Source organism: Apodemus sylvaticus, chromosome 13, assembly GCF_947179515.1.
Source record: "Apodemus sylvaticus chromosome 13, mApoSyl1.1, whole genome shotgun sequence".
In the NCBI taxonomy this organism is placed as follows: domain Eukaryota; kingdom Metazoa; phylum Chordata; class Mammalia; order Rodentia; family Muridae; genus Apodemus; species Apodemus sylvaticus.
Window position 1 is genome coordinate 53,754,347 of NC_067484.1, and position 22,769 is coordinate 53,777,115.

At 46.2% G+C, this 22,769-nt stretch overlaps 1 protein-coding gene across 2 annotated transcripts in view; it reads left to right on the plus strand.

Moving 5' to 3' along the window:
* Window positions 1-21,443, plus strand: part of Mcc (MCC regulator of WNT signaling pathway) — a 231,444-nt gene extending 210,001 nt beyond the window's left edge. For both annotated transcript variants that reach the window (XM_052155938.1, XM_052155939.1), the window contains exons 14-17: window positions 2,205-2,411; window positions 5,150-5,247; window positions 14,443-14,565; window positions 19,757-21,443. In XM_052155938.1, the coding sequence (XP_052011898.1) occupies window positions 2,205-2,411; window positions 5,150-5,247; window positions 14,443-14,565; window positions 19,757-19,937 (609 nt within the window). In that variant the 3' untranslated portion in view covers window positions 19,938-21,443. The remainder of the gene's footprint in view (window positions 1-2,204; window positions 2,412-5,149; window positions 5,248-14,442; window positions 14,566-19,756) is intronic.
* The last annotated feature ends 1,326 nt before the right edge of the window (window positions 21,444-22,769 follow it).

Genomic DNA, 22,769 nt, shown 5'->3' on the forward strand with positions numbered 1-22,769 from the left:
CCAAACAGCATGTTTTCTTTCATCCAGAGACTAAGCATTTCCTTTTTATAGTTTAGCCAATATATGGGGTATGACAGATTTACTGTTGATCTGGTCAACAAAAAACTCTATGATGTGTGTGTGTGTGTGTGTGTGTGTGTGTGTGTGTGTGTGTGTGTGTGGTAATGCTCTAATATTCCATTTGCCACTTAACATAAACTGCACTCATCTGAGATATTTTCTGAACGTGTGCAAATGATGAAAAGCTGGGAGAACCTGGGTCCTCGGGACCCAGAGCCAGCCATTCTCCATGCTCTGAACTGGTTTTCCTCCTGAGGGATTTAGGGAGGCTAACAATCAGCCCCATCTCCCTTTCCCTAACATGTTCACCAGTGTATGCCAACCCACATGCCCACTAGCCAGTGGACTGTGTTGGGATTCGCCATTTTGTTCCAAAATGTAAATGCTGAGGTTTCTGGTGCCTGGTCATTAGTGAATCATCATCTCTGGATGATCTATCTGACATTTTTATAATCTACTCTTCTTTCTGGATGTCTGGCCTTTTCATTAGGAGTCCTAGTCCTTTACCCCTTTAGTTGTTATCAATACTTGGGTTCCTAGTTTTTCAGATTCTTCCATTCTGCTCCCATAAATGGGAGTCACTTTTAATGGATATTCTAACCATGCATCCCTCAGAGAGGCTCATTTCCATCACCATGGAGGACTGAATGCACATGTCTGCCTTGGAGAGCATGTATCCATGGGTCTCACAGCCCAGGACTCAGGACTCAGACTGCTCCCCAACCTTTGTGACCTGTGGGCTGCAAGGTGTCAGGTATTCCGTTTTGGCACACGGACTCTTGTACCATCCATATACACGCTTGATTTTTTTTTAAGAGCTTCTTATTTCTCTTCTCATCCATAGCTTGAGAGATGATAACTTTCCTTGCCCTGCCTCCAGAAAAGTAGTTTCCTAGTGTTTCATTCAGGCAGCACTTCAAGAGTCTTTGCTCATCTCTGTGGTATCAACATGGATGTCTGCCTCACAGAGGCCATGGCCTGCTCTTGTATGGACCTAAAAGCGCAGATGTCAGGAACTATAGAGCAGTCTGTTGCCTTGGGCCGCCTGGTAGTCTCAACTCAGACTTGTGCTGGTGTTTCTGACACTTGTGTGTTCTCCTTTCCTTTCTGCAAGCTTGCTTTTATATGTGTGTTGTGAGAGTGACCATCCTATGAGCTCGGTGTGCACGGTTGCCATAGCCTTTGGAATCCTCCTTCTGAAAACAAAAGATGAGAAGAAATCTTCCAGTATAGAAACCATTCTGGATAAGTCCAGTCATCATGGTAAAGAGGGTTTAGCCTGTTCTTCTGTAAGGTCCCTGAGCTCAGTGACTAATGCATTCTGCCCACCAGGAAGACGAGCCTTGGTGGGTACCCTCCAACTCTTCTTTACTTTCAGAAGATTAAATGAGTTCCTCTCTGTTAACTCTTTAAGCAGTGCTACGTGCTCAAGGAAAACTGATGGTTGCCACTTCTTTCTGGCTCTTGGTCAAGGATAGGCTTGCCCTATTTTGGATTCCCATCTTAGGCCACAGAAAACAATCAGTTAATCCCTTTAGGAGATTTTTTCAGAAGTTATCTATTGGTGGATTGGCCCAGCATGCTCTTGGCCCTTAGATTTAATTCCCAGCACCAAGCAACCAAAAGGACCTTATGTGATGAGTAATTTCCAGTGGGAGATTGTTCCTGCTAATTTCATTTGGCCCTCTGAAGTAGACAAGTGCTAACGGATGCTATTATAATTAGCACTCCTCAACTGGCATGGCTCAGCTGTGGAGTGACAAGAAAATGGCGCCACGGAAGTGAATGGGAATTAGAAGGAGCTCAGTCAGACATCTTTGCATGGATATTTCCATTACAATCCTGGGTGGATGCACCTGAGCCTCTGCATCCGGAGAACCGACTTTCACCAAGGCATCTGAGATCCCAATAGCATCTTAGCTTTTCCTTACGTGGCAGTGAAGTCTGCTTGCCTGTGATTTCTACCCATGATTCTAAATTTTAGTCCCCAGGATGGCAAAGCACTCCACCCTTCAGCTGTGCAAAGACAGCCAGCTAGTCCCCAGCTGTGGACTATGAACCCGTGGCTTCTAGCCAGATCTTCCCCAGCACCTATTTTGCACGTCAGTGCAAGCCTCTCATTGGCTGTGTACTCCGTTCCACAGGAGGAGATGGCTGAGCTGAAGGCCCAGCTCTATCTGCTGGAGAAAGAGAAGAAAGCCCTGGAGCTGAAGCTGAGCACGAGGGAAGCGCAGGAGCAGGCCTATCTGGTGCACATCGAGCACCTCAAGTCCGAAGTGGAGGAACAGAAGGAGCAGAGGATGCGGTCTCTGAGCTCCACCAGCAGCAGCGGCAAGGAGAAGCCCAGCAAGGTAGGGACAGGATGAATGGCACGGGGACACCTCAGTGCAGGCATTACCCCAGCCTTTATCTCGACAATATGCCTTTGCCTCTGTCTCCTTGCTGTTTACATAGGCGCGAGAGGTCATAAGAAACCAAATCCACATTAAGCAGCAACATTTCCCATTGTATCCAAGTTCATTTTCACACATCACAGTCTCATCAGAGGAGTGGACTGTGCAGTGGTCCTCGCTCCCCTCCTCCCCCCAGCCCATAGCATCAATCACTGGCCGGAGAGCCATATTAGTCCCCTAATGTGTTTATCTCCCTTAGATCTCACGTCTCTGAGCTAGGAATACTAGTCTGCATTTATATGAGGAAAATACAGCTCCACAGAAGAGGTCTTGCTAATAAAAACAGCAGCATGGGATGGAAACCACGCCTGGCCTACAGGCTCCTTCCAGGATTCTCTTCCACCCCTGCTCTCAGTGCCTCAGTCAGCAGGAACAGAAGGTGGAAGGGAAGCCTTCGATTAACAAGTATACAGAGACAGGGCTTCTAGTGAGGATGTTCACAAACCCAGACTCCAATCAACCCCTCCTTCCATGTCCCAGGGACCTGTTCTAGAATCCAAGCTTATTCTGTCACTTCGTATTTCTCTTCCACACCCATGCATTGGGAAAATAGCAAACAAACAAGCTTTCTATAAATTCTATCCCTCCCTCACTTGGGGAACTGCCTGTTCAGCACACCATATTTAATATTCCTAATATACGAGCTCCCCTGACACCAATGTGCTCAGATTCAGGATTTGCAAGCATTTGCAGACTGGCTTATCATGTAAATGCTTTCTCACAGAGCAACTGTAGGCACTGCAGGGCGTCTCCAGGAAAGTTGTGTGCTCAGGAAGGAAGGAAGAGCGCCCGCCGATGCCATTGCTGTGTGGTGCGAACTGTTGCTTCCTAGGTAGCTAGGAAACCTGAAGCAAACTGCACCACCAGCTGCAGTGTCTGCTTCCCTACCTCGCTTTGCAGATAAATCCATGATGCTCACAGTATGGCTCTTTGCTAAGCCAGGCATCCCGAGGCCCTGATGAACCCATCCACAGTATGCCTGGACCAAGGTGAACTGCTGTTGGCTAGGACTTTATGCTGGGGCTGACAGACCAAAGTGTTCACAGTACAGTTACGGGATACCCTAAATCCAAGCGTCAGGTTCCAGTGCCAATGTGAGGCCATAGTCAGGACATGACTACAGATTGGGAGGTTGAGTCCAGATTCCCTGAAGGAATGAGCTTCTGACCCGGGCCCCAGTAGGAGTAAGGTCTGTAAGGCCTCCAGCAAAGTGAGGCTCCAAGACTCAGAGGAAAATGAAGCACTGTGTTAGCTAGAGGGCTGGGTTTGCAGTATTATGCCAATCACAGTGGGGAATCAGGGACAGGCTTTGGTGGGGGGCAGGGGTGAAATTGACAGGGTTCAAGATCAGGAAGATGCTCTGCTGAGTGCAGCAGCCCTTGGGCAGGGACCAGTGGCCGTGCTCCAGGTCATCATATCCAGGGTTTAATGAAATGGTGCTTTCTGTTCTGTACACCTTCAGGATCTTTGCTTGGCCTTTGAAGCTTGCTGGCCAGTTTGGGACACAGCCTTTGACAGAGTACCCAGTGTCTGTTTGTGTATGTTCTTAGGGTGTGGCGGAAGGGACTCAGCAAGGCTCTTGCCAAAAGGCCCATAAACTGAATATTCCCTCACAGTTCTCCGTATTTATTTTGACTGAGACACGCTGTGCCCTGTGGGGTGGCTTCAACACACAGGACTTTCTCTGACAGGAAAGGCCAGCTGGCTTTTTATAACATCTCCACAAGAAGGTAATTTATAAAGGTCCCCAGTGCAGTTTGTGCCGCTGTTTTCCAACTAGGTGTATTTGCTGGAGGTGAGGACCACCCCCACCCCAGTCTAGAGAAGGGAGGCAAGCTTTTGGTGAGCAGGGCTGGGAGAAAACCCTTAGGCGGTTCACAAGTCAGACCATCCCTGCTCCAGCTACCCTAGCTGGATCCTAGTTCCTACCCACATCGCTTTAGGTTTTCTGCTGCTCTTGTCTGTATGCATCAAATGTTTGGAAAGAGGCACTGTGGGGGATACAGGAAGCCCTGCCTCTAAGGGTCTATAAGATGCTAGCCAGCTAGTGGTGGTTCACATCTTCAATGGCAGCACTTGGGAGGTGGAGGGAGGGTGGATTTGTTTTCCTTTTCCTCTCCTGAGCTTTATGAATGATTACACGGGACATAACGAAGCTCCCCCATCTAGAGGAAGTGAGCTTTCTCTCAAGAGTGGTATCTGTCACCAAGGACATGTATGTGTATTTGCTTTCTAAAGAGGCTCACATGGAGCCAGAGGGCCGGGATTTGAGGTTTCGATCTGTTAGCTGGTAACTGGGCAGGGTAACCCCAGTGCCTTGGTTTCTTCCGTGATGAATGAGGACAACAGAAGATAACATAGCGGCCTGTGAGGATCCTTCCTAATGATAAGTGGGGAGTTGTGGTAGGCTTAGACCAGTGCCACTGCAGTTAAATGTTCCCCAGGGGCTTCATCATTCGGGGCAGCATGTGAAGGTAATGAGAGATCTGGGGACAGACAAGATGATCAGATTTATCCCCCAGCTTTCAAGGCCCAAGGTATGGCGCTGCTGTCATGAGCCCCACAGCCGAGATGGTCACTGAAGTGTCCCTGGGTTCTGGCTCACATCCAACAATGACTATGCCTGTCCTCCGCAGGAGTGTGCCGATGCTGCCTCCCCAGCTTTGTCCCTGGCTGAACTGAGGACAAACAGCGACAGCGAGCTGGCCACCGAGTTCGCCAATGCCATCCGACGGTAAGCAACCCTAGCATCCGCATCCCTGTGCTGCCCCTTTCGGCCGTGAAGGCTTCCAGGCACCCTCTCACAGCTGTTCTTTCCAGCTCTTCCGGGATCATGTGGGTCTTCCTGCAGAGAAGACAGCTCTGTGTGTTTTACTTGTGCCCCAACCTTGCAGGCTAGAACTGGATAACCCTGCCATTCTGAGGGGGGAGTGCTGGGTATTGGCCTATGCATGGTCATTCCGTTGGCAAGTAAGAAAAACTCTGTTTTGCTTGCTGTCACATTGGCTAGACCCTTCTAGATTTGGTAAATGGTGGTAAGGAAAAGAGGCACCCCGCCTTGAAGACATCTTCAGTAGGCTTTGTTCTGCAGCACCAGCAGTCCCTGCCAGTGGGTGCCCTGATGTCTATACTCAGTTCTTAGACATTTTCCTCCAATATCTCAGGGTGTCTTCTCCCACATTCTACTTTGCCTTTTCCAAAGAGAAAGAGAAGCCGATTCCTTGAGACCCAACCTCCACACCCTAACTGCTCATATCAACCCTGAGCCCCACCCCTCGTTGCTTTGGAGTCCTGAGCAAGTAATTGCACATTTTCTAATACTCACCTGAATTGATTTCTCCTTGTGTGCATGTGTATTCAATTGGCACATGGTAGTCACATATATTTGTGAAATATAGTGTAACATTTTTATAGATAGAACTATCAGATAGGTTTTGCAGCTCACTTAGTCCCTGGTTATGGCTACTGGGTGATCCAGCTCATATTTATTTTGGTGCTGAAATCATCTTTTTAAATGAAGCAATGTCCTCTTGCATCTTGGTGAGGATTCTTATTGGATTTATTCTTCAATTTTATCTTGCCCCTAGCGGCCTGTCCCCTTGGTACTGAGCTTTGAGGTTACTCTCCTGAAATTTGCTATTTGCTAAGCATCATGGTCTGACTGTGGGTGTCATGTCTCCCTCTGAGCATACCTTCGCGTGTCTCTGAGATGCTATCTATCAAGTGTGCCCATTCATCTGCTGGGCTGTTTGTTCCTCCTGATTGACAGTCACTGAGTCTGCCTATCTGACCCCAGCTTCTGGCCCTGTCTTGTTGAGACAGCTGGTGCTTTGACTGGGATCCCTCTGACAGGGTCTCTCATCTGCCCTCTCAGTTAAAGTCTCCTCTCTTAGGAAGAAACCTTGTCTGCCGTTCACTTTTCCTCCTTTCCGGTACACAGGAACATTAGTTGCTTTCCAAAAAGCTCATGGAGTTTTACAGACGCCTTTCTCCATTACTCCTAGGGATCTGCCGTGGGACGTTCTGACAGTGTACTCTCAGCTAACTTGATCCCACCATGATCCCCTGTGTATTTCTACCGGTGGACTCCCAGTGGACTGGAGTTGGCCTTATGGGGCCTTTTCTACCTTCCTGGTCTGCTCAAAGTTACTCAGTCCTTCTGTCCAAGTTGGAATGTCCATGTGTTTACTTTCTAAGTACTTCTTAGGATGATGCAACATTGTAACTGCTCAGCCTGGGGCAGGAGACAGGCATAGCAGGAGAATGCCTGAACATAATGCTCCAACTTCCTTGTACCAAGATGAGGATGAAAGATTTGGCTATTGTGTCTGAAAACTGAGCTCCTACATTTTTCAAATTCCCAAAGCCCCAGAGGCTGTTGCTGGCATGAGTAGGGTTCAGGTTGTGCTGACTAAACATAAAGAGATTTCATTTATCCCCTGTCATGATGGATTTCCAATAACCAGCCTTAAGTCAGTTAGCATGGATTTCTAATCAAGAGCCAGATATACGGAGCCAAGAAAGAACCAGAGGGGCCGGAGGGAAAAGGAAAATAACATAATTATACGGTAAATATAGCTTCAGAATGGGAATCATCATTGCACCAGGGACATAGTCCAGACACTCCAAGACTGCGGTTAGGGGATGTTTCTAATTTTAAAACTGGAATGGAAGCAAACACCTTTTCAGAAGGTATCCACGCTGTCATTAGCAGGCTGAGTGGCACAGGTCAGGTGGGGTGTTCCCAGTGTTTTCAGAAGTTCTTTTATTTTGGAGCAGAGCACTGTGGGTCGGGCTCTCTGGTGAGCAGGAAAATGTAAATAGGAACAGAGGGAGGGAAGAACCAGATCTCTTCCTGAAGACAGCCAGCCATTCCGAGGCCTGCACTCTGCAACAGCAGTATCTCTGTCTAGTATAACTGGCCTGTTCCCACTCAGCTTTGATTTCTCACAGGCCTTCACAACTGAGCCTCTTGGCATGTCTTTTTTCTTCTTTTGGGGTACAAAACCAGAACTCTGTATAGTCAGTCCCACTTGGTCTGGTTTTGTGCCATTTCCATGAACATCTGTTGTACTGTACTGTTTCGGGTATGGCCCCCTCTAGATGACTGGGTTTCTGATTCTGTACGGAAGGTATTTTCTAACCTGGGTCACATTACTTTTACTGTGAACTATGAACACCTCTCTGTCTGAACCCAGCAGGCCTAGTAAGACAGAGTGATCTTTCAAGCACAGTGAACTGGGAAGTGACAGCCCTGAGAAGGGAGTTTTCAGAGATGCCTCTTCTCTGTGTGTACGTGTTGTCTGTGTGCAGACGTCGTTTTCTGTGTAGGCTGCCCTCCAGACCTGAGCACAGCAGTGTGGAGTTGGCTGCTCCATCTCTACCATAGTCACGGGTTCAAGAGCAGGTGCACCATAAGATTGGTGGTGGGACTGGATCAGCAAAACTGAGGGTTCTCCTGGGTCCCCCAGGAAAACTAGGGAAAAGTTCTGTGTCTTTGTGTGCGAGCCTCACTGCATACAAAAAAGGCAGTGTCAGGTTTGCTCCAAGAAGTGAGCCAAATCCACTCCTGCATTTCATTCCCAAAGACTCTACTTCCATGGTATGTGCCAATCTGGGAAGATGGGACCCTCTGAGCTCCAATGATCATAAGTGGCACTGTGTGCTGGTGATGTCATGATGATTCAAAGGAGGGAAGCTGTTCTTTCTCCACACCAGGAAGCAGGGAATAGCACACACACACACACACACACACACACACACACACACACCATGACTTCTCACAGCTGAACTGCCAGCAGCTAAAGGCAGGGGCTGAGCATAAGGTCCTCTCAGACAGCTGAATACTTCCATATTGACACAAACATTCGTGGTCATCTACCCACTCACATCTTCTCTCCTAATGATCTAGAATCACAACTTGGAAGTCCCAGCGAGTTGTCTTCCCTTAGAGTCTCTTTCATCCTTCTTCACATACTTTGCTTCCTCACCAGTGGATCAAGTGCTCAAAACTAAGTGTCCAGATGAGCCATTTGTCATTGCTGTCACCAAAATGCCTTAATGTCCATTTCTCTTGAGACTGCACGGGAGTGCTCCATCACCAGGCAGGGTGATGAGTCACAGCTGCTGAGGTCATCTCTAGATCTCAAGTAACATCCTCTCTCATGTTTCAAGTGCTTCTCAATCCAGTTTATAATCTGGCCATTCCAGATAACTTCTCCTTCTGAGCTCAGACCCCAGTCCCCTTCCTCATCTTCTTCCTTCAGAAGATTCAACCCCCAGAAACTTACATCATCAGTCATCACCCTGTGCATCTTCTCCCTGAGTCCCCAGTGGTACTAAGTAACCATCAGTGTCCTTTGGGACCCTTGGCTGTTGATAAGACTTTTATATTTTGGTGTATGAATTGCAAAATCAACATATTTATAGAATCTTGGCCTTGAGGGAGAACAAGATTACCATTTGGCTCAATAGCTATGCATGACTACGACGAAGAGAAAAGTGGTCAATCGGGCGCGAAGCTTTTCAACAGCAGTAGAATTTTTACCATTTTGTTAGTAGAACCATCACTTCAAAAGATGCTTTTTAGAAAATGTACACTTGCTGATTCTTCACATTCGGCTGATTTATAGTAGCAATCAAGCACTAGGAGTGGTACCAAAAAAAATTCCATAAATGCACCATGGATCTGCAGGATGTTAATGAAATACAAAGTGGGCCTGTGAATTCATTATCACGGAATTGAATTGCTGAGGGTTTCCAGAGGGGAGGTGAAGACTGAGGCCCACCCAAGGGGTTGAAGTAGGTGTTGCTTGAGTAATTGAGTTTTCTTTTGTGGCTAGTGTTTCAAAAGCTCAGAGTTGGCAGCCTCACCTGGAGTTGCACAAAGGCCGAGAGAGCAGTGAGGAGCGCCCTCTTCATTGCAGTCATAGACAAGGCAGCAGTGTGCCAAGTTCATTCCTCGGACACTAAAGTCACGTTCCTTGGGAAATCTGGGTCAAAGCACTGGCAGCTTTCTTCACTGCAGCTTCTGGCAACTCCAGCTATGCTCAGACAGAACAGCCATAGAGCATCCCTATCTGGAGACACTTACTCCTGGCTCCAGAGGCCTGTGCTCATAACCAGAGCCTGGTTCATTGCACATTCTACCTATCCCCCTCATGAGTCCCAAGCTGCTTCAGCAAAACGCTTAAGCAAAGCACCCAGGCTCTGCTGAAGTGAGAACCCAGTCGGCACCGCCACATCTGGGCGTGGGCACGTGTCCTAGGTGTGTCTCAGATTACTCATTCATATAGTGAATACAACAGTAATGCTGAGCTCAAAGGCATTGGGAGAGCTTTTTATCCTGGAAGAGGACCTGGAGACAGCAGTTCTCTGTTGCCAGGGTCTTCTAAATAGAAGCAGTTAAGATTATTATAATGGTGGGCATGGCGGAGAAAAAGAGTAAAGGACTCGAGCTAAGCCACAGCTGGCAGGGACAGGAAGGACATGGCAAAGTGCTGTGGTATTCTAAACTTAGGCCAGTTGTCCACTGTTGATGGTGGCTAAGAGTTATTATTTAAGCAGAAGGAAGACCAGAGAGTTGGCAGGATGTCTCAGAGTGGAGCCTTGAAAATGGAGATGAGCCCACACCCATCCTTCCAGGTAGAAGTAGAAGGACCAGACAGAAGTAATCTGACCTGATCTTCCATCATGAAAGTCACATCAGAGGGGTCAGTGCTGTCGGTCTGCGTATGGGAGGGGGCCATCTGCAGAGATTGGCCTTGTTGTGAGGGTTTGAGCAGAGGGGGAAAGGCAGGAGCAGGAAGGGGGAAGTGCCTCGGCTGCAGCTTCCACTGTTCTGGTGCCCCTGCTGCTCCTAGATGCTACTGGCTGCACCCAGCAGAGAGCAGAGCTTTTGGGCGGTGGGGGGTGAGGAGGTGGGGGTGGGGGAGGGGGAGGCTTCTTGTGGTAAAAACTTTGGGAGAACATTCTCTTACCAGGCAGTGTTAACAGCTCTTGTGACAGATGTTCTCAGATGATGGAGTAATTCTCACACACCACTATTCCTGCATAGAATAGTATATACAGTTTGGGGTGGGTTGGGTCTGATAGCAGGTGCTCCCTATTGGCTTGACCTGAGATGCCTTATCTACATGAGAAGGGGCTTTGGGGGCACTGCCTCTACGTGACTGATGGCCACAATTCTTTCTATGGGGAAGCAGCTGTGGCTACAAGACAGGGGGCCTGGTACCCAGAGCAGGCAAAGCTCCTATCACCCCTTTAGGGTCCCTGGAACTTCAAGCTTTAGCTCGACCTTACCAGGCTACCTTTCATGTTCTACTGCCCCATAGGGTGCTAGGGCAGAGGCAGAGGTGACCAGGAGGCTGCCATGCTTAGCAAGGTGTGAAGGGATAGTCCTGGTGGTGGTGGTAGATGGAGTCAAGTCAAGACTGGGAGGGAGTCTGATGATGAACATGGGTAGATGATAGTAGGGAGGGTCTGTCTATGGGTCCACACTCGGTAAACAATGGCGTTGGTGTTGCCATTTGCCAACATGCTAAGTGTGGCTTTGTGTAGAATTTAAAAAGTTCTCTGGAAATTAAACTAATGCTGGCTGCTAAGTGGGAAGCATCCAATGGACAAGCCCAGAGATCTGAGGGAAGATCTGAGGAGATCAAGATTTTGCCAGATTTGGGAAAATGATAAACTTAAAGGAAGGGTTAAGAGATAAAATCTAGTCTGAGCCAAGGTACTAGGTAATCATCAACATTCAGAAATAAAGTTTAAAGGAAAGACAGTTACCCCCCCCCCAAAAAAATGAGGGCCCCAGAGCACTGCATTGATCAACAGCCAAGAGTTCACAATACTGTAACTGAATGTGGCCTTGCAAGTCATTTCTGTGGAATATAATGTTGACTGGCTGGAGTACTGGAAAGTGAGGAAGACAGGAATTACGTGGGCAGACCCTTCCCTGAGGAATCCCAGCCTGTAGATGTGTGACTGTGATCCCCTGCTGTTTGGTCCACATTCAGTTCTTGTGAATGGCTAAAGCCACACTCATCCTCAGGACTGGATACTGGTTCACCCCAGAGACTGACTCGAATCACAAATTCCCGCTACTGGCCCTGTTAGAGGATGTTCAGTTATGCGTGTACACAGAGCTGTGAGTCCGATAGCCAGTCTGTGGGCAAGTCTTGCCTCAGGGGACTGTTTACCAGTCCCACCCCATCCCCATCTTACAGGTCAGCTGATGTGGCTTTCCTTAGTGCCCTGATACTTCACCTCTTAAATGCCTTGTGGGAGCAGCTTACAACTGTGACCTCACAGACCACGCCCAACCACTTTCTGTGTGATGAGTTGGACTAGGGACTGAAGGAGCTGAGGGGATTTGCAGCCCCAAGGGGGAAGCAACAGTGTCAACCAGCCAGACCTCCCAGAGCTCCCGGGAATAAACCACTAACCAAATAGCACACATGGAAGGACCCATGGCTCCGGCTTCATATGTGGCAGAAGGCCTGGCTGGACATCAGTGGGAGGAGCCGCCCTTGGGCCTGAGGGAGTTCGATGTCCCAGTGTAGGGGAATACCAGGGCAGGAAGTCGGAGTGGGTGGGTGGGGGAGCACCCTCATAGAGGCAGGGGGAAGGGGAATGGGATGGGGGTTTCTGAAGGGAAGAACTGGAAAGGGGAAACATTTGAAATGTAAATAAAGAAAATATCTAATGAAAGAAAAAAAAAAGACAAAAAAATACTTCATGTAAACTAAACTTTAACTAGCACTTTTAATGACCATCAACTGTCCTTTTTTAAATTTTTATTTATTTATTTATTTATTTGTTATTGTTGTTGTTGTTGAGGGCTAAATACTAGATACTAGAATAGGGAGACTGATAACTAAAACCTGGACTGGATGTTGGGTCTTTGTGTCCTGGTCCATAAAGCTATAGTTATTCTGTTTTTAACTGATGACAAGAGTGCCCAGACCACAGCGAACAAAATAGCAAGAAAGGGACTACGCCATTCCAGGCAATCACCAGAACACTGTGAATGCATTCCTACTGTGGGGCAATTTATATTTAATTTTCTCATGTGTGAAGCCTAAGAAACTGCTTGCATTGGCATGCTGTGTTACATACAGAAATCCATTCTTCCTTTCCGATGGCCAAGAATGAGTTGGAAACTAGAATGAACAGGACATTAATGGTCGAGATTTCAAAGTGACTGAGATAGGCAATCTGATTCTTAGAGTTCCGGGTCATTCTATGAATGGGAAAGCAGCCTGAAAAGTGTCTTTAATCTTTGAGAAACTTCAACTCAGGCCAGGCCCAAATGCATGACTTTGACCCACAAAGGAATTTCAGGTCAGGTAAAGATATTTTAAGCATAAAGGTTAGTCCTCCTAACTATAAATGCACCCAGAAAGACATACCCAAGTTTGGTATAGGCTTACCATGTACAAGAGAGGAAAACTAGACACGCCCACCTGTAGGTCCAAGCCCCTCGTAGAAGAGTCACAATGGTCTCAGTGTTAACCATGCCTGCCATCTTGGTTCTTCTCAAGCTTCTTAATTTCTTTGTGCTGATGATTATAGTTTTTGTTTTCTTCACAGGTTCTTTTTCCCCTTTTGTACAATTAACGTTATGACATCTGTATTCATACCACAACAAATGTATACACAGGTGCAATAACATTTTTATAGGGAAAGAAAAAAAGCTATTAACAAAACCTAAACAATCAACTTTTCAAGAGGGATGGGTGAAGGTGCCCCCTCCTGCTCTTGTAACCTTGCATCAGCTGGAGAGTGGCTCCTTAAAAGGTGTGGGGACCGAGGGAGGCCCTGTCTTCTAGTAGGAATGCTACTACTCTGAGTCCAGTGGGACACATAGCTAAACCAGGTTTCCTAGAGACTACTAGTGCTCAGGATAAACACATTCCCCAGTGAGGGGGAAAAAAACGTACCCTCATTCCCACCTGCCCCATGGCCAGCCATCTTGTAGCTAAGGCCAGGGGAAGGACTCAGTAAAGAATGAATCTGTACACTATAGGCTCGTTGGCTTTCTCCTTTACAACTTACTTGGGGGCTGGTGGTGTGACTCTATCCTCCATTCATCCATCAGTCCAAGATCTGAAATGTAAACCATTAGATACTAGAGCAACCGAGAAGGGAAAAATGAATGAGGGTCAGAGTCACAGGGGTGCCTAGAAGTAGACTCTGCCATCCTGAGGTCACAACGGGTACAGCCATCTGAGTTTCTGTACCCCAACCTCTTTCCCAAGAGTCCTAAGCATCTCTGAAACCATTTAGTGATCCAAGGACAGAAAGCCCTGTCTAGCCTGGGCTCCACAATGTGCTTGCTCACATACTATACAAAAATGTTCAAGTAGTACAAAAATCAAATAGCAAAGCCTTCACTAACCCTTCAACCACTGCTGACTCTGGTAAGTTTTCTAGTATATCACTAACAATACATCCTAGTCCTGTTTAAAAAACAAACAAACAAACAACCCCCCCCCCATATTCTCTACTTCCATGACAACGCATGCTGATCTGAATTTAAGCAGATAGATTGTTTTTTCTACAGGTATTCCAGTAGAACAGACTATTGATTCAAACACTCTCCTGGTCTTTGTGTGCTGTGGTGGTGACAACTTAAACCTTAATTACTGTGATGACAGCTGAAGGGATTCCATCATAACGGATATGCCTTTGTTAGAAATGCTTCCTTAGCCCGAGGGATGTGTGTATCTTCTGCTAGTATTTTAGATATAACTAATCCCAAGAGGCATACAGATTCAGGATGATTTCACCCGCTGTGCAGAGCACAGAAGCTGTGCTCCTAAGCCTACCACTATCTTAACTTTCTGTGCTGTGGACCACTGCCCCTTGGCTAGCTACCCTTGCTTCCTTCCCACCTACTGATGGTTGCTGCTGTCTCTCTTTGATACAGGGAAAAGAAGCTGAAGGGCAGAGTCCAAGAGCTGGTCAGTGCCTTGGAAAGACTCAGCAAAAGCAGTGAAATCCGACACCAGCAGTCAGCAGAGTTCGTCAATGACCTCAAACGGGCCAACAGGTAAACCCCGTTGCACTTCAGTGCTCTAGCTCAGGGAAGATCTTTTCTCAACTCTCATGGGAAGTGTCTGTACCTAATACAGATGAGCAGAAACCCAGAAAATAGCAATGCAAAAATACTCAATTATTATCACAAACAGAATCCAAGAACACATCAAAGATGATCATTCACCATAATCAAGTAGGCTTCATCCCAGGGATGCAGGGATAGTTTAATATATGGAAATCCATCAATGTAATCCACTACATAAACAAATTTTTAAAAAACTTGTTCATTTTATTAGACGCTAACAAAGCGTTTGACAAAATTCAACATCCCTTCATATTAAAAGTCTTGGAAAGATCAGGAATTCAAGGTCCATACCTAAACATAGTAAAAGCAATATAGAGCAAACCAGTAGCCAATATCAAACTAAATGGAGAGAAACGTGAAGCAATCCCACTAAAATCAGGGACTAGACAAGGCTTATCTATGCAGTATAATATTTGAAGTTCTAGCCAGAGCAATTAGACAACAAAAGGGGGTCAAAGGGATACAAATTGGAAAGGAAGAAGCCAAAATATCACTATTTGCAGATGATATGATCATATACTTAAGCAACCCCAAAACTTCCATCAGAGAACTCTTACAGCTTATAAACAACTTCAAGCAAAGTGGCTGGATATAAAATTAACTCAAGCATCAGTAGCCTTCATCTGCTCAAAGGATAAACAAGCTGAGAAGGAAATTAGGGAGACAACATCCTTCACAATAGCATGAAATAATATAAATTGCCTTCTTGTAACTTTAACCAAACAAGTGAAAGATCTGTACAAGAACTTGATCATTGACAGAGGAGCTAAAACCTACCAGTGGAAAAAAGACAGCATTTTCAACAAATGGTGCAGATTCAACTGGTGGTCAGCATGTAGAAGAATGCAAATTGATCCATTCTTATCTCCCTGTACAAAGCTCAAGTCCAAGTAGATCAAGGACCTCCACATAAAACCAGATACACCAAATTTAATAGAAGAGAAAGTGGGGGAAAGCCTTGAACATATGGGCACAAGGGCAAATTTCTTGAACAGAACACCAAAGGCTTATGTTCTAAGATCAAGAATTAACAAATAGGACCTCATAAAATTGCAAAGCTTCTGTAAGGCAAAGGACACTGTCAATAGGACAAATGACAACCAACAGATTGGGAAAAGATCTTTACCAATCATACATCTGATAGAGGGCTAATATCCAGTATATACAAAGAACTCAAGAATTAAGACTCCAGAGAGGCAAAAAAAAAAAAAAAAAAAAAAATGGGGAACAGAGCTAAATAGAGAATTCTCAACTGAGCAAACTCCAATGGTCAAGAAGCACCTAAAGAAATGTTCAACATCCTCAGTCATCAGAGAAATGCAAATCAAAACGACCCTGAGATTCCACCTCACACCAGTCAGAATGGCTGAGGTCAAAAAGTCAGGTGACGGAGAGAACAGGAATTCAAGGCCCATACCTAAACATAGTAAAAGCAATATACAGCAAACCGGTAGCCAGCATCAAACTAAATGGAGAGAAACTTGAAGCAATCCCACTGAAATCAGGGACCAGACAAGGCTGCCCCCTTTCTCCTTATCTTTTCAATATTGTACTTGAGGTACTAGCTCGGGCAATTCGACAACATAAGGAGGTCAAAGGGATACAAATTGGAAAGGAAGAAGTCAAACTATCATTATTTGCAGACGACATGATCGTCTACCTAAGTGACCCAAAGAACTCCACTAGAGAGCTCCTACAGCTGATAAACAACTTCAGCAAAGTGGCAGGTTATAAAATCAACTCAAGCAAATCAGTGGCCTTCCTATACTCAAAGGATAAGCAGGCTGAGAAAGAAATTAGGGAAATGACCCCCTTCACAATAGCCACAAACAGTATAAAGTATCTTGGGGTGACTCTTACCAAACATGTGAAAGATCTGTATGACAAGAACTTCAAGATTCTGAAGAAGGAAATGGAAGAAGACCTCAAAAAATGGGAAAACCTCCCATACTCATGGATCGGTAGAATCAATATAGTTAAAATGGCCATTTTGCCTAAAGCACTATACAGATTCAATGCAATACCCATCAAAATCCCAACTCAATTCTTCACAGAGTTAGAAAGAGCAATTATCAAATTCATCTGGAACAACAAAAAACCCAGGATAGCTAAAACTATTCTCAGCAACAAAAGAAAATCTGGGGGAATCAGTATCCCTGACCTCAAGCAATACTACAGAGCAATAGTGTTAAAAACTGCATGGTATTGGTACAGTGACAGGCAGGAGGATCAATGGAACAGGATTGAAGATCCAGAAATGAACCCACACACCTATGGCCACTTGATCCTCGACAAAGAGGCTGAAAACATCCAATGGAAAAAAGATAGCCTTTTCAACAAATGGTGCTGGTTCAACTGGAGGTCAGCATGCAGAAGAATGCGAATTGATCCATGCTTGTCTCCTTGTACTAAGCTCAAATCCAAATGGATCAAGGACCTCCACATAAAGCCAGACACTCTGAAGCTAATAGAAAAGAAACTGGGGAAGACCCTTGAGGACATCGGTACAGGGAGAAAGTTTCTGAACAGAACACCAATAGCGTATGCTCTAAGAGCAAGAATTGACAAATGGGACCTCATAAAATTACAAAGTTTCTGTAAGGCAAAGGACACCATCAAGAGGACAAATCTGCAGCCAACAAATTGGGAAAAGATCTTCACCAATCCCACATCAGATAGAGGGCTAATATCCAATATATATAAAGAACTCAAGAAGTTAGACTCCAGAAAACCAAACAACCCTATTAAAAAATGGGGTACAGAGTTAAACAAAGAATTCTCACCTGAAGAACTTCGGATGGCGGAGAAGCATCTTAAAAAATGCTCAACTTCATTGGTCACTAGGGAAATGCAAATCAAAACAACCCTAAGATTTCATCTTACACCAGTCAGAATGGCTAAGATTAAAAATTCAGGAGACAGCAGGTGTTGGAGAGGGTGTGGAGAAAGAGGAACACTTCTCCACTGCTGGTGGGGTTGCAAATTGGTACAACCACTCTGGAAATCAGTCTGGCGGTTCCTCTGAAAACTGGGCACCTCACTTCCAGAAGATCCTGCTATACCACTCCTGGGCATATACCCAGAGGATTCCCCACCATGTAATAAGGATACATGCTCTACTATGTTCATAGCAGCCCTATTTATAATTGCCACATGCTGGAAAGAACCCAGGTATCCCTCAACAGAAGAGTGGATGCAAAAAATGTGGTATATCTACACAATGGAGTACTATTCAGCCATTAGAAACAATGAATTCATGAAATTCTTAGGCAAATGGATGGAGCTAGAGAATATCATACTAAGTGAGGTAACCCAGACTCAAAAGGTGAATCATGGTATGCACTCACTAATAAGTGGATATTAACCTAGAAAACTGGAATACCCAAAACATAATCCACACATCAAATGAGGTACAAGAAGAAAGGAGGAGTGGCTCCTGGTTCTGGAAAGACTCAGTGAAACAGTATTCGGCAAAACCAGAATGGGGAAGTGGGAAGGGGTGGGTGGGAGGACAGGGGAAGAAAAGGGGGCTTATGGGACTTTCGGGGAGTGGGGGGGCTAGAAAAGGGAAATCATTTGAAATGTAAATAAATTATATCGAATAAAAAAAAAAGTAAAAAAAAAAAGTCAGGTGACAAAAGATGCTAGTGATGATGTAGAGAAAGAGGAACACTCCTCTCTGCTGGTGGGATTGCAAGCTGGTACAACCACTCTGGAAATCAGTCTGGCTGTTCCTTAGAAAATTAGACATAGTACTACCTGAGGACCCAGCTATACCACTCCTGGGCATATATGGAAAATACCCAGAGGATTTTCCAGCAGGTAATAAGGACACATGCTCCACTATGTTCACAGCAGCCCTATTTATAATAGCCAGAAGCTGGAAAGAACCCAGATGTCCTTCAACAGAGGAATGGATACAGAAAATGTGGTATATTTACACAATGGAGTACTACTCAGCTATTAAAAATGATGAATTCATGAAATTCTTAGGCAAATGAATGGAACGAGAAAATATCATCCTGAGTGAGGTAACCGAATCACAAAAGAACACACATGGTATGCACTGACTTAACTAGTGGATATTAGCCCAGAAGCTCTGAATACCCAAGATACAATTCACAGACCACATGAAACTCAAGAAGGAAGACCAAAGTGTGAATGCTTCAGTCCTTCTTAGAATGGGGAACAAAATACTCACAGGAGGAAATATGGAGACAAAACTTGGACAAAAGGAAAGGTCATCCAAAGACTGTCCCACCTGGGGATCCATCCCATAGTTTCCAAACCCAGACACTATTGTGGATGCCAGGAAGTGATGATATGGCTGTCTCCTGAGAGGGTCTGCTAGAGCCTGACAAATACAGAGGTGGATGCTCGCAGCCAACCACTGGACTGAGCTCTGGGGTCCCAATGGAGGAGTTGGAGAAGGGACTGAAGGAGCTGAGGTGGTTTGCAGCCCCATAGCGGGAGCAACAGTGTCAAACTGGCCAAACCTCCCGGAACTCCTGGGGTCTGGACCGCCAACCAAAGAGTACACATGGAGGGATGACCCATGGTTCCAGCTGCATATGTGGCAGAGGATGGCCTTGTTTGACATCAGTGGAAGGAGCAGCCCTTGGACCTGAGGGGGTTCAATGACCCAGTGTAGGGGAATGTCAGGGCGGGATGGTGGGAGTGGGTGAGCGCACTCTCATAGAGGCAGGGGAAGGGGGATGGGAAAGGGGGTGTCTGGAGGGAAGACCTAGAAAGTGGTTAACATTTTAAATGTAAAATAAGAAAATATCTGTTCCTGTCCTGGGTGAGATAACACTTTATATAACTTACACTTGACCATCTGTAGCCAGCAGCCATGAAACAACTACACCTATTAAAATTTCTAAAATTTAACAACCTCTTATGTTTTGGATGGGGCCACTTTGTGCTGCTGGCTAACTCCTCCTACAGCCTGGGCCTGGGTTCATATGCTTGAGCCCGAATCCTAGACCTGGGCAGTCTATCAGTGGACTTAGGATCCGTCTTCAGAGCAGTGCCCTCGACCTGTGACCCGGCTATAAGCACTGGGTGTCTCTCATTCCTTGGGATGGATCTTTACTTATTTACCTCTGTTCCCACACAGCAATCTGGTGGCTGCCTACGAAAAAGCCAAGAAGAAGCATCAGAACAAGCTGAAGAAGCTGGAATCTCAGATGATGGCCATGGTGGAGCGACATGAGACCCAAGTGAGGATGCTCAAGCAAAGAATAGCACTGCTGGAGGAAGAGAATTCCAGGCCACATACCAACGAAACTTCACTCTAACAGGCACTCTGGCACCAAAGTTCTGCCCCCAAGGGGCTAAGCTCGAGCACCTCTGGAGTCCTCAGAAGAGGAAGGGCCCAGGGAAGGAGAGACTGTTGGGAGGAACTGTGGAAAGGTTGCGTTTAGGTCACAGGCTCCACCCTTGGGGGTGTGTGTGGTCACGATGGCACTGTGGACAGCACATGCACAGGCACCAGGTGCTCTAGGCCTGACCACAGAGGGCACCTACAGTGGCTCCAGCCACAAGAGTTGCCACATCTTGTTTCTGCATTGCATTCACCATTCCAGTTCTCAATCATCCAGGCATTTGTGGATTTCCAAGTCCTCCCCCTCCTTTTTTTTCCCCCCATAGGCTGTGAACTTTTCTACTGACACCCAGATTTCTTCCTTCCTCTTCCAAGGGAAAAGTGACAGTGTGTTGGATGTCTCCAGCATCTAAGGTTGGCAGCTGACTGCAGCAGGGCTCCGCTTTTCAGGTCCCATGGTACCAGATTCTTGAAATATAGCCGTTGAGTTATTATTAGTTGGGAGCTATGGACCAGAGGTTGCACAGTGTTGGCATTGGGCATCCCAGACACAGTGCGGTTTCAAATAGAGCAATGCCCGGGCTGCGTGTAGATCGTTCTGCTCTAGGCAAGTAAGAGCATCTTTCATTTTTATTCAAGACGCAGGGCTCAGTTTCCCTTCTAGCAAGAGTAAAATTTAGAATACTTTTGACTTATGCAAAGAAGCCAGGATTTTACCCTGGTTTTCTTCCAGAAAAGACAAAAAACAGTATTAGCTCTCGTCCAGTGCAGGGCACTACATAGCTTCTATTATGAATCAAAACCTAAGCCACTTGAGCACCTGTGGGCCCCGCCTCCCCAAAGGCCAGAGGCTTTATCCCATTTAAAGCCACTGACCCTTTAGTCTCTGACTGATGAGGGAATGGCCAATAGGCTTCCTGAGGTAAACTGGTGACTGGGAGGCAGGTTCAAAGTACCTGAACTCCAGGAGGTATCCCAGATTCCTTTAGTTCTGATTGTAGCCTTTACTGTTTTGCCTTTTGCAGTTCACGGATACAATTTAAGAGCAGCTTGGCTTTTTAGCTCTCCACCCGCCCCCCTGCAGCCCCCAATACTGTTCATCTGCTCAGAGAAATGGGTCCAACTGCCAAGGTTATCTAAGAGAAAGATGCAGCATAGCTGGCCGTGTCTTCACTGTAGACTCCTGGCTATGGGTGGGGATGCTCTGAGAAAGCAAACACAAGTTTCTCCACCTTCTGTGCAGCAGGGAGAGATGTTCTGGCCTTCTCCTACGACAGACACCCCCCCCCAAAAAAAAAGCTCAACAGCTCCTTCTCAGACCAGTGCCAAGTCCTTCATGCGGCAAAGAGTAACACAGTGTTCACTTTTTGGGGTAAAGTTGTATTTTGTTATGCAGAAAATGTGTAGGTAGAAAACATCTATTGCCTCTCTACCACTCCAAGAATTTAATAGGTAAAATTAGCTTTCAGGTTTTTTTTTTCCCCAGCTATCCTCAAAAATGTCTGCCCCTCCCACCAAGCAACCTGGGATAGGCAAGGCTGTCATTGACACACCGCAGTCCAGGTAAGAGCTGTTAGGCCTCCCATTGACCATCCAGATGTAGCGGTGGACAGCAGGTGATACTCTAAGGGATCAAGAGCAGAATGTTTAGATACAAATTAGGGAGGGATCACAGGCTGCCTGCCGAGGTAGCCCCCTCCCCCCCAAACCCCCCAGTCTGGGAAAATCCAAGAACCCTTACTTCTAGGTCCACAGGTCCTCCACAGGGAAGCCCTCAAAGCAAGGATCCTACCTGGCCTTCCCCTGCACTTCTAAGTACATAAATCTATGGTGACTTGGTGAAAACTTTGGCAATGCCCAATTTTTGAATAAATAGGAAAGGGCTATACAATCTTTTCCTTATAACTGTTAATGTTGGTTGAGTTTGAAGCAGCGGGCATTTGCTGATGTGAATTATGGAAGCTACTGAACGTTACTGATTAAATACGTGATCACAGGGGCCTAGGTAATTTTCCCTTTTGTTGAACCTGGAGCTTCCTGAACCTACTTCTAAATAGGAAATGGTTTCTATTAACATGCCTATTCAGGCAAACAAGATTATCTTGATTTTAATTTGTTCATAAAAGATAGAACAAAAAGGCCCATCAGGAGTCACTGCGCCACTGCATATTTCGTTGGACTATATTCCCCATTCTGAACTGAGGTGGACAAACCCATCTGTCTATGACTGGCCCTGGTACACTGCAACCAAGCCCACGTGTATCAGCCAAATGTGCCTATGACAGTAAGATAGCCTCCACTGGAGTCATATAAAGGCTGTCATGTGACCAGCTGCGACCTACCCTTGTCCCTGTCTCCTACTCCAGGTGTACATGAGGGCTCAATGCCCCCCGTGGAGGCAGAGACCTTCCACTCACTCCATTCTGTGCTGATGATGTGCTCGGTGCCTGAAACTGGATGCTACCTTTAACTGACTAGGACATCTTTATTAGCCTAGTGCGCATGTCCTTTCAGATGCATGTGTGCACAAGGTCTTCCAAGAACTCTAAATTAGCGCTTTGGCAGGGTTCTTATAAGGAAGAGCAGGCCAGGCCACACAGCCTTAGGCGTTTATTCTAAAAACCGTGAAGAGGAGGCTTAATAAGGACCTTGCCACTGTGAGGGAGACCAGGAAGTCTTCTAGTTCCTACATCTAGACATTACCAACAGGAAGGAAATGCTTCTCAGTTCTCTGTTCTCCATCTCTGGCATGGCTCAGAACTACCAGGCTTCTGCATTCCTCCATACGCTATGGCCCCCCAAATTT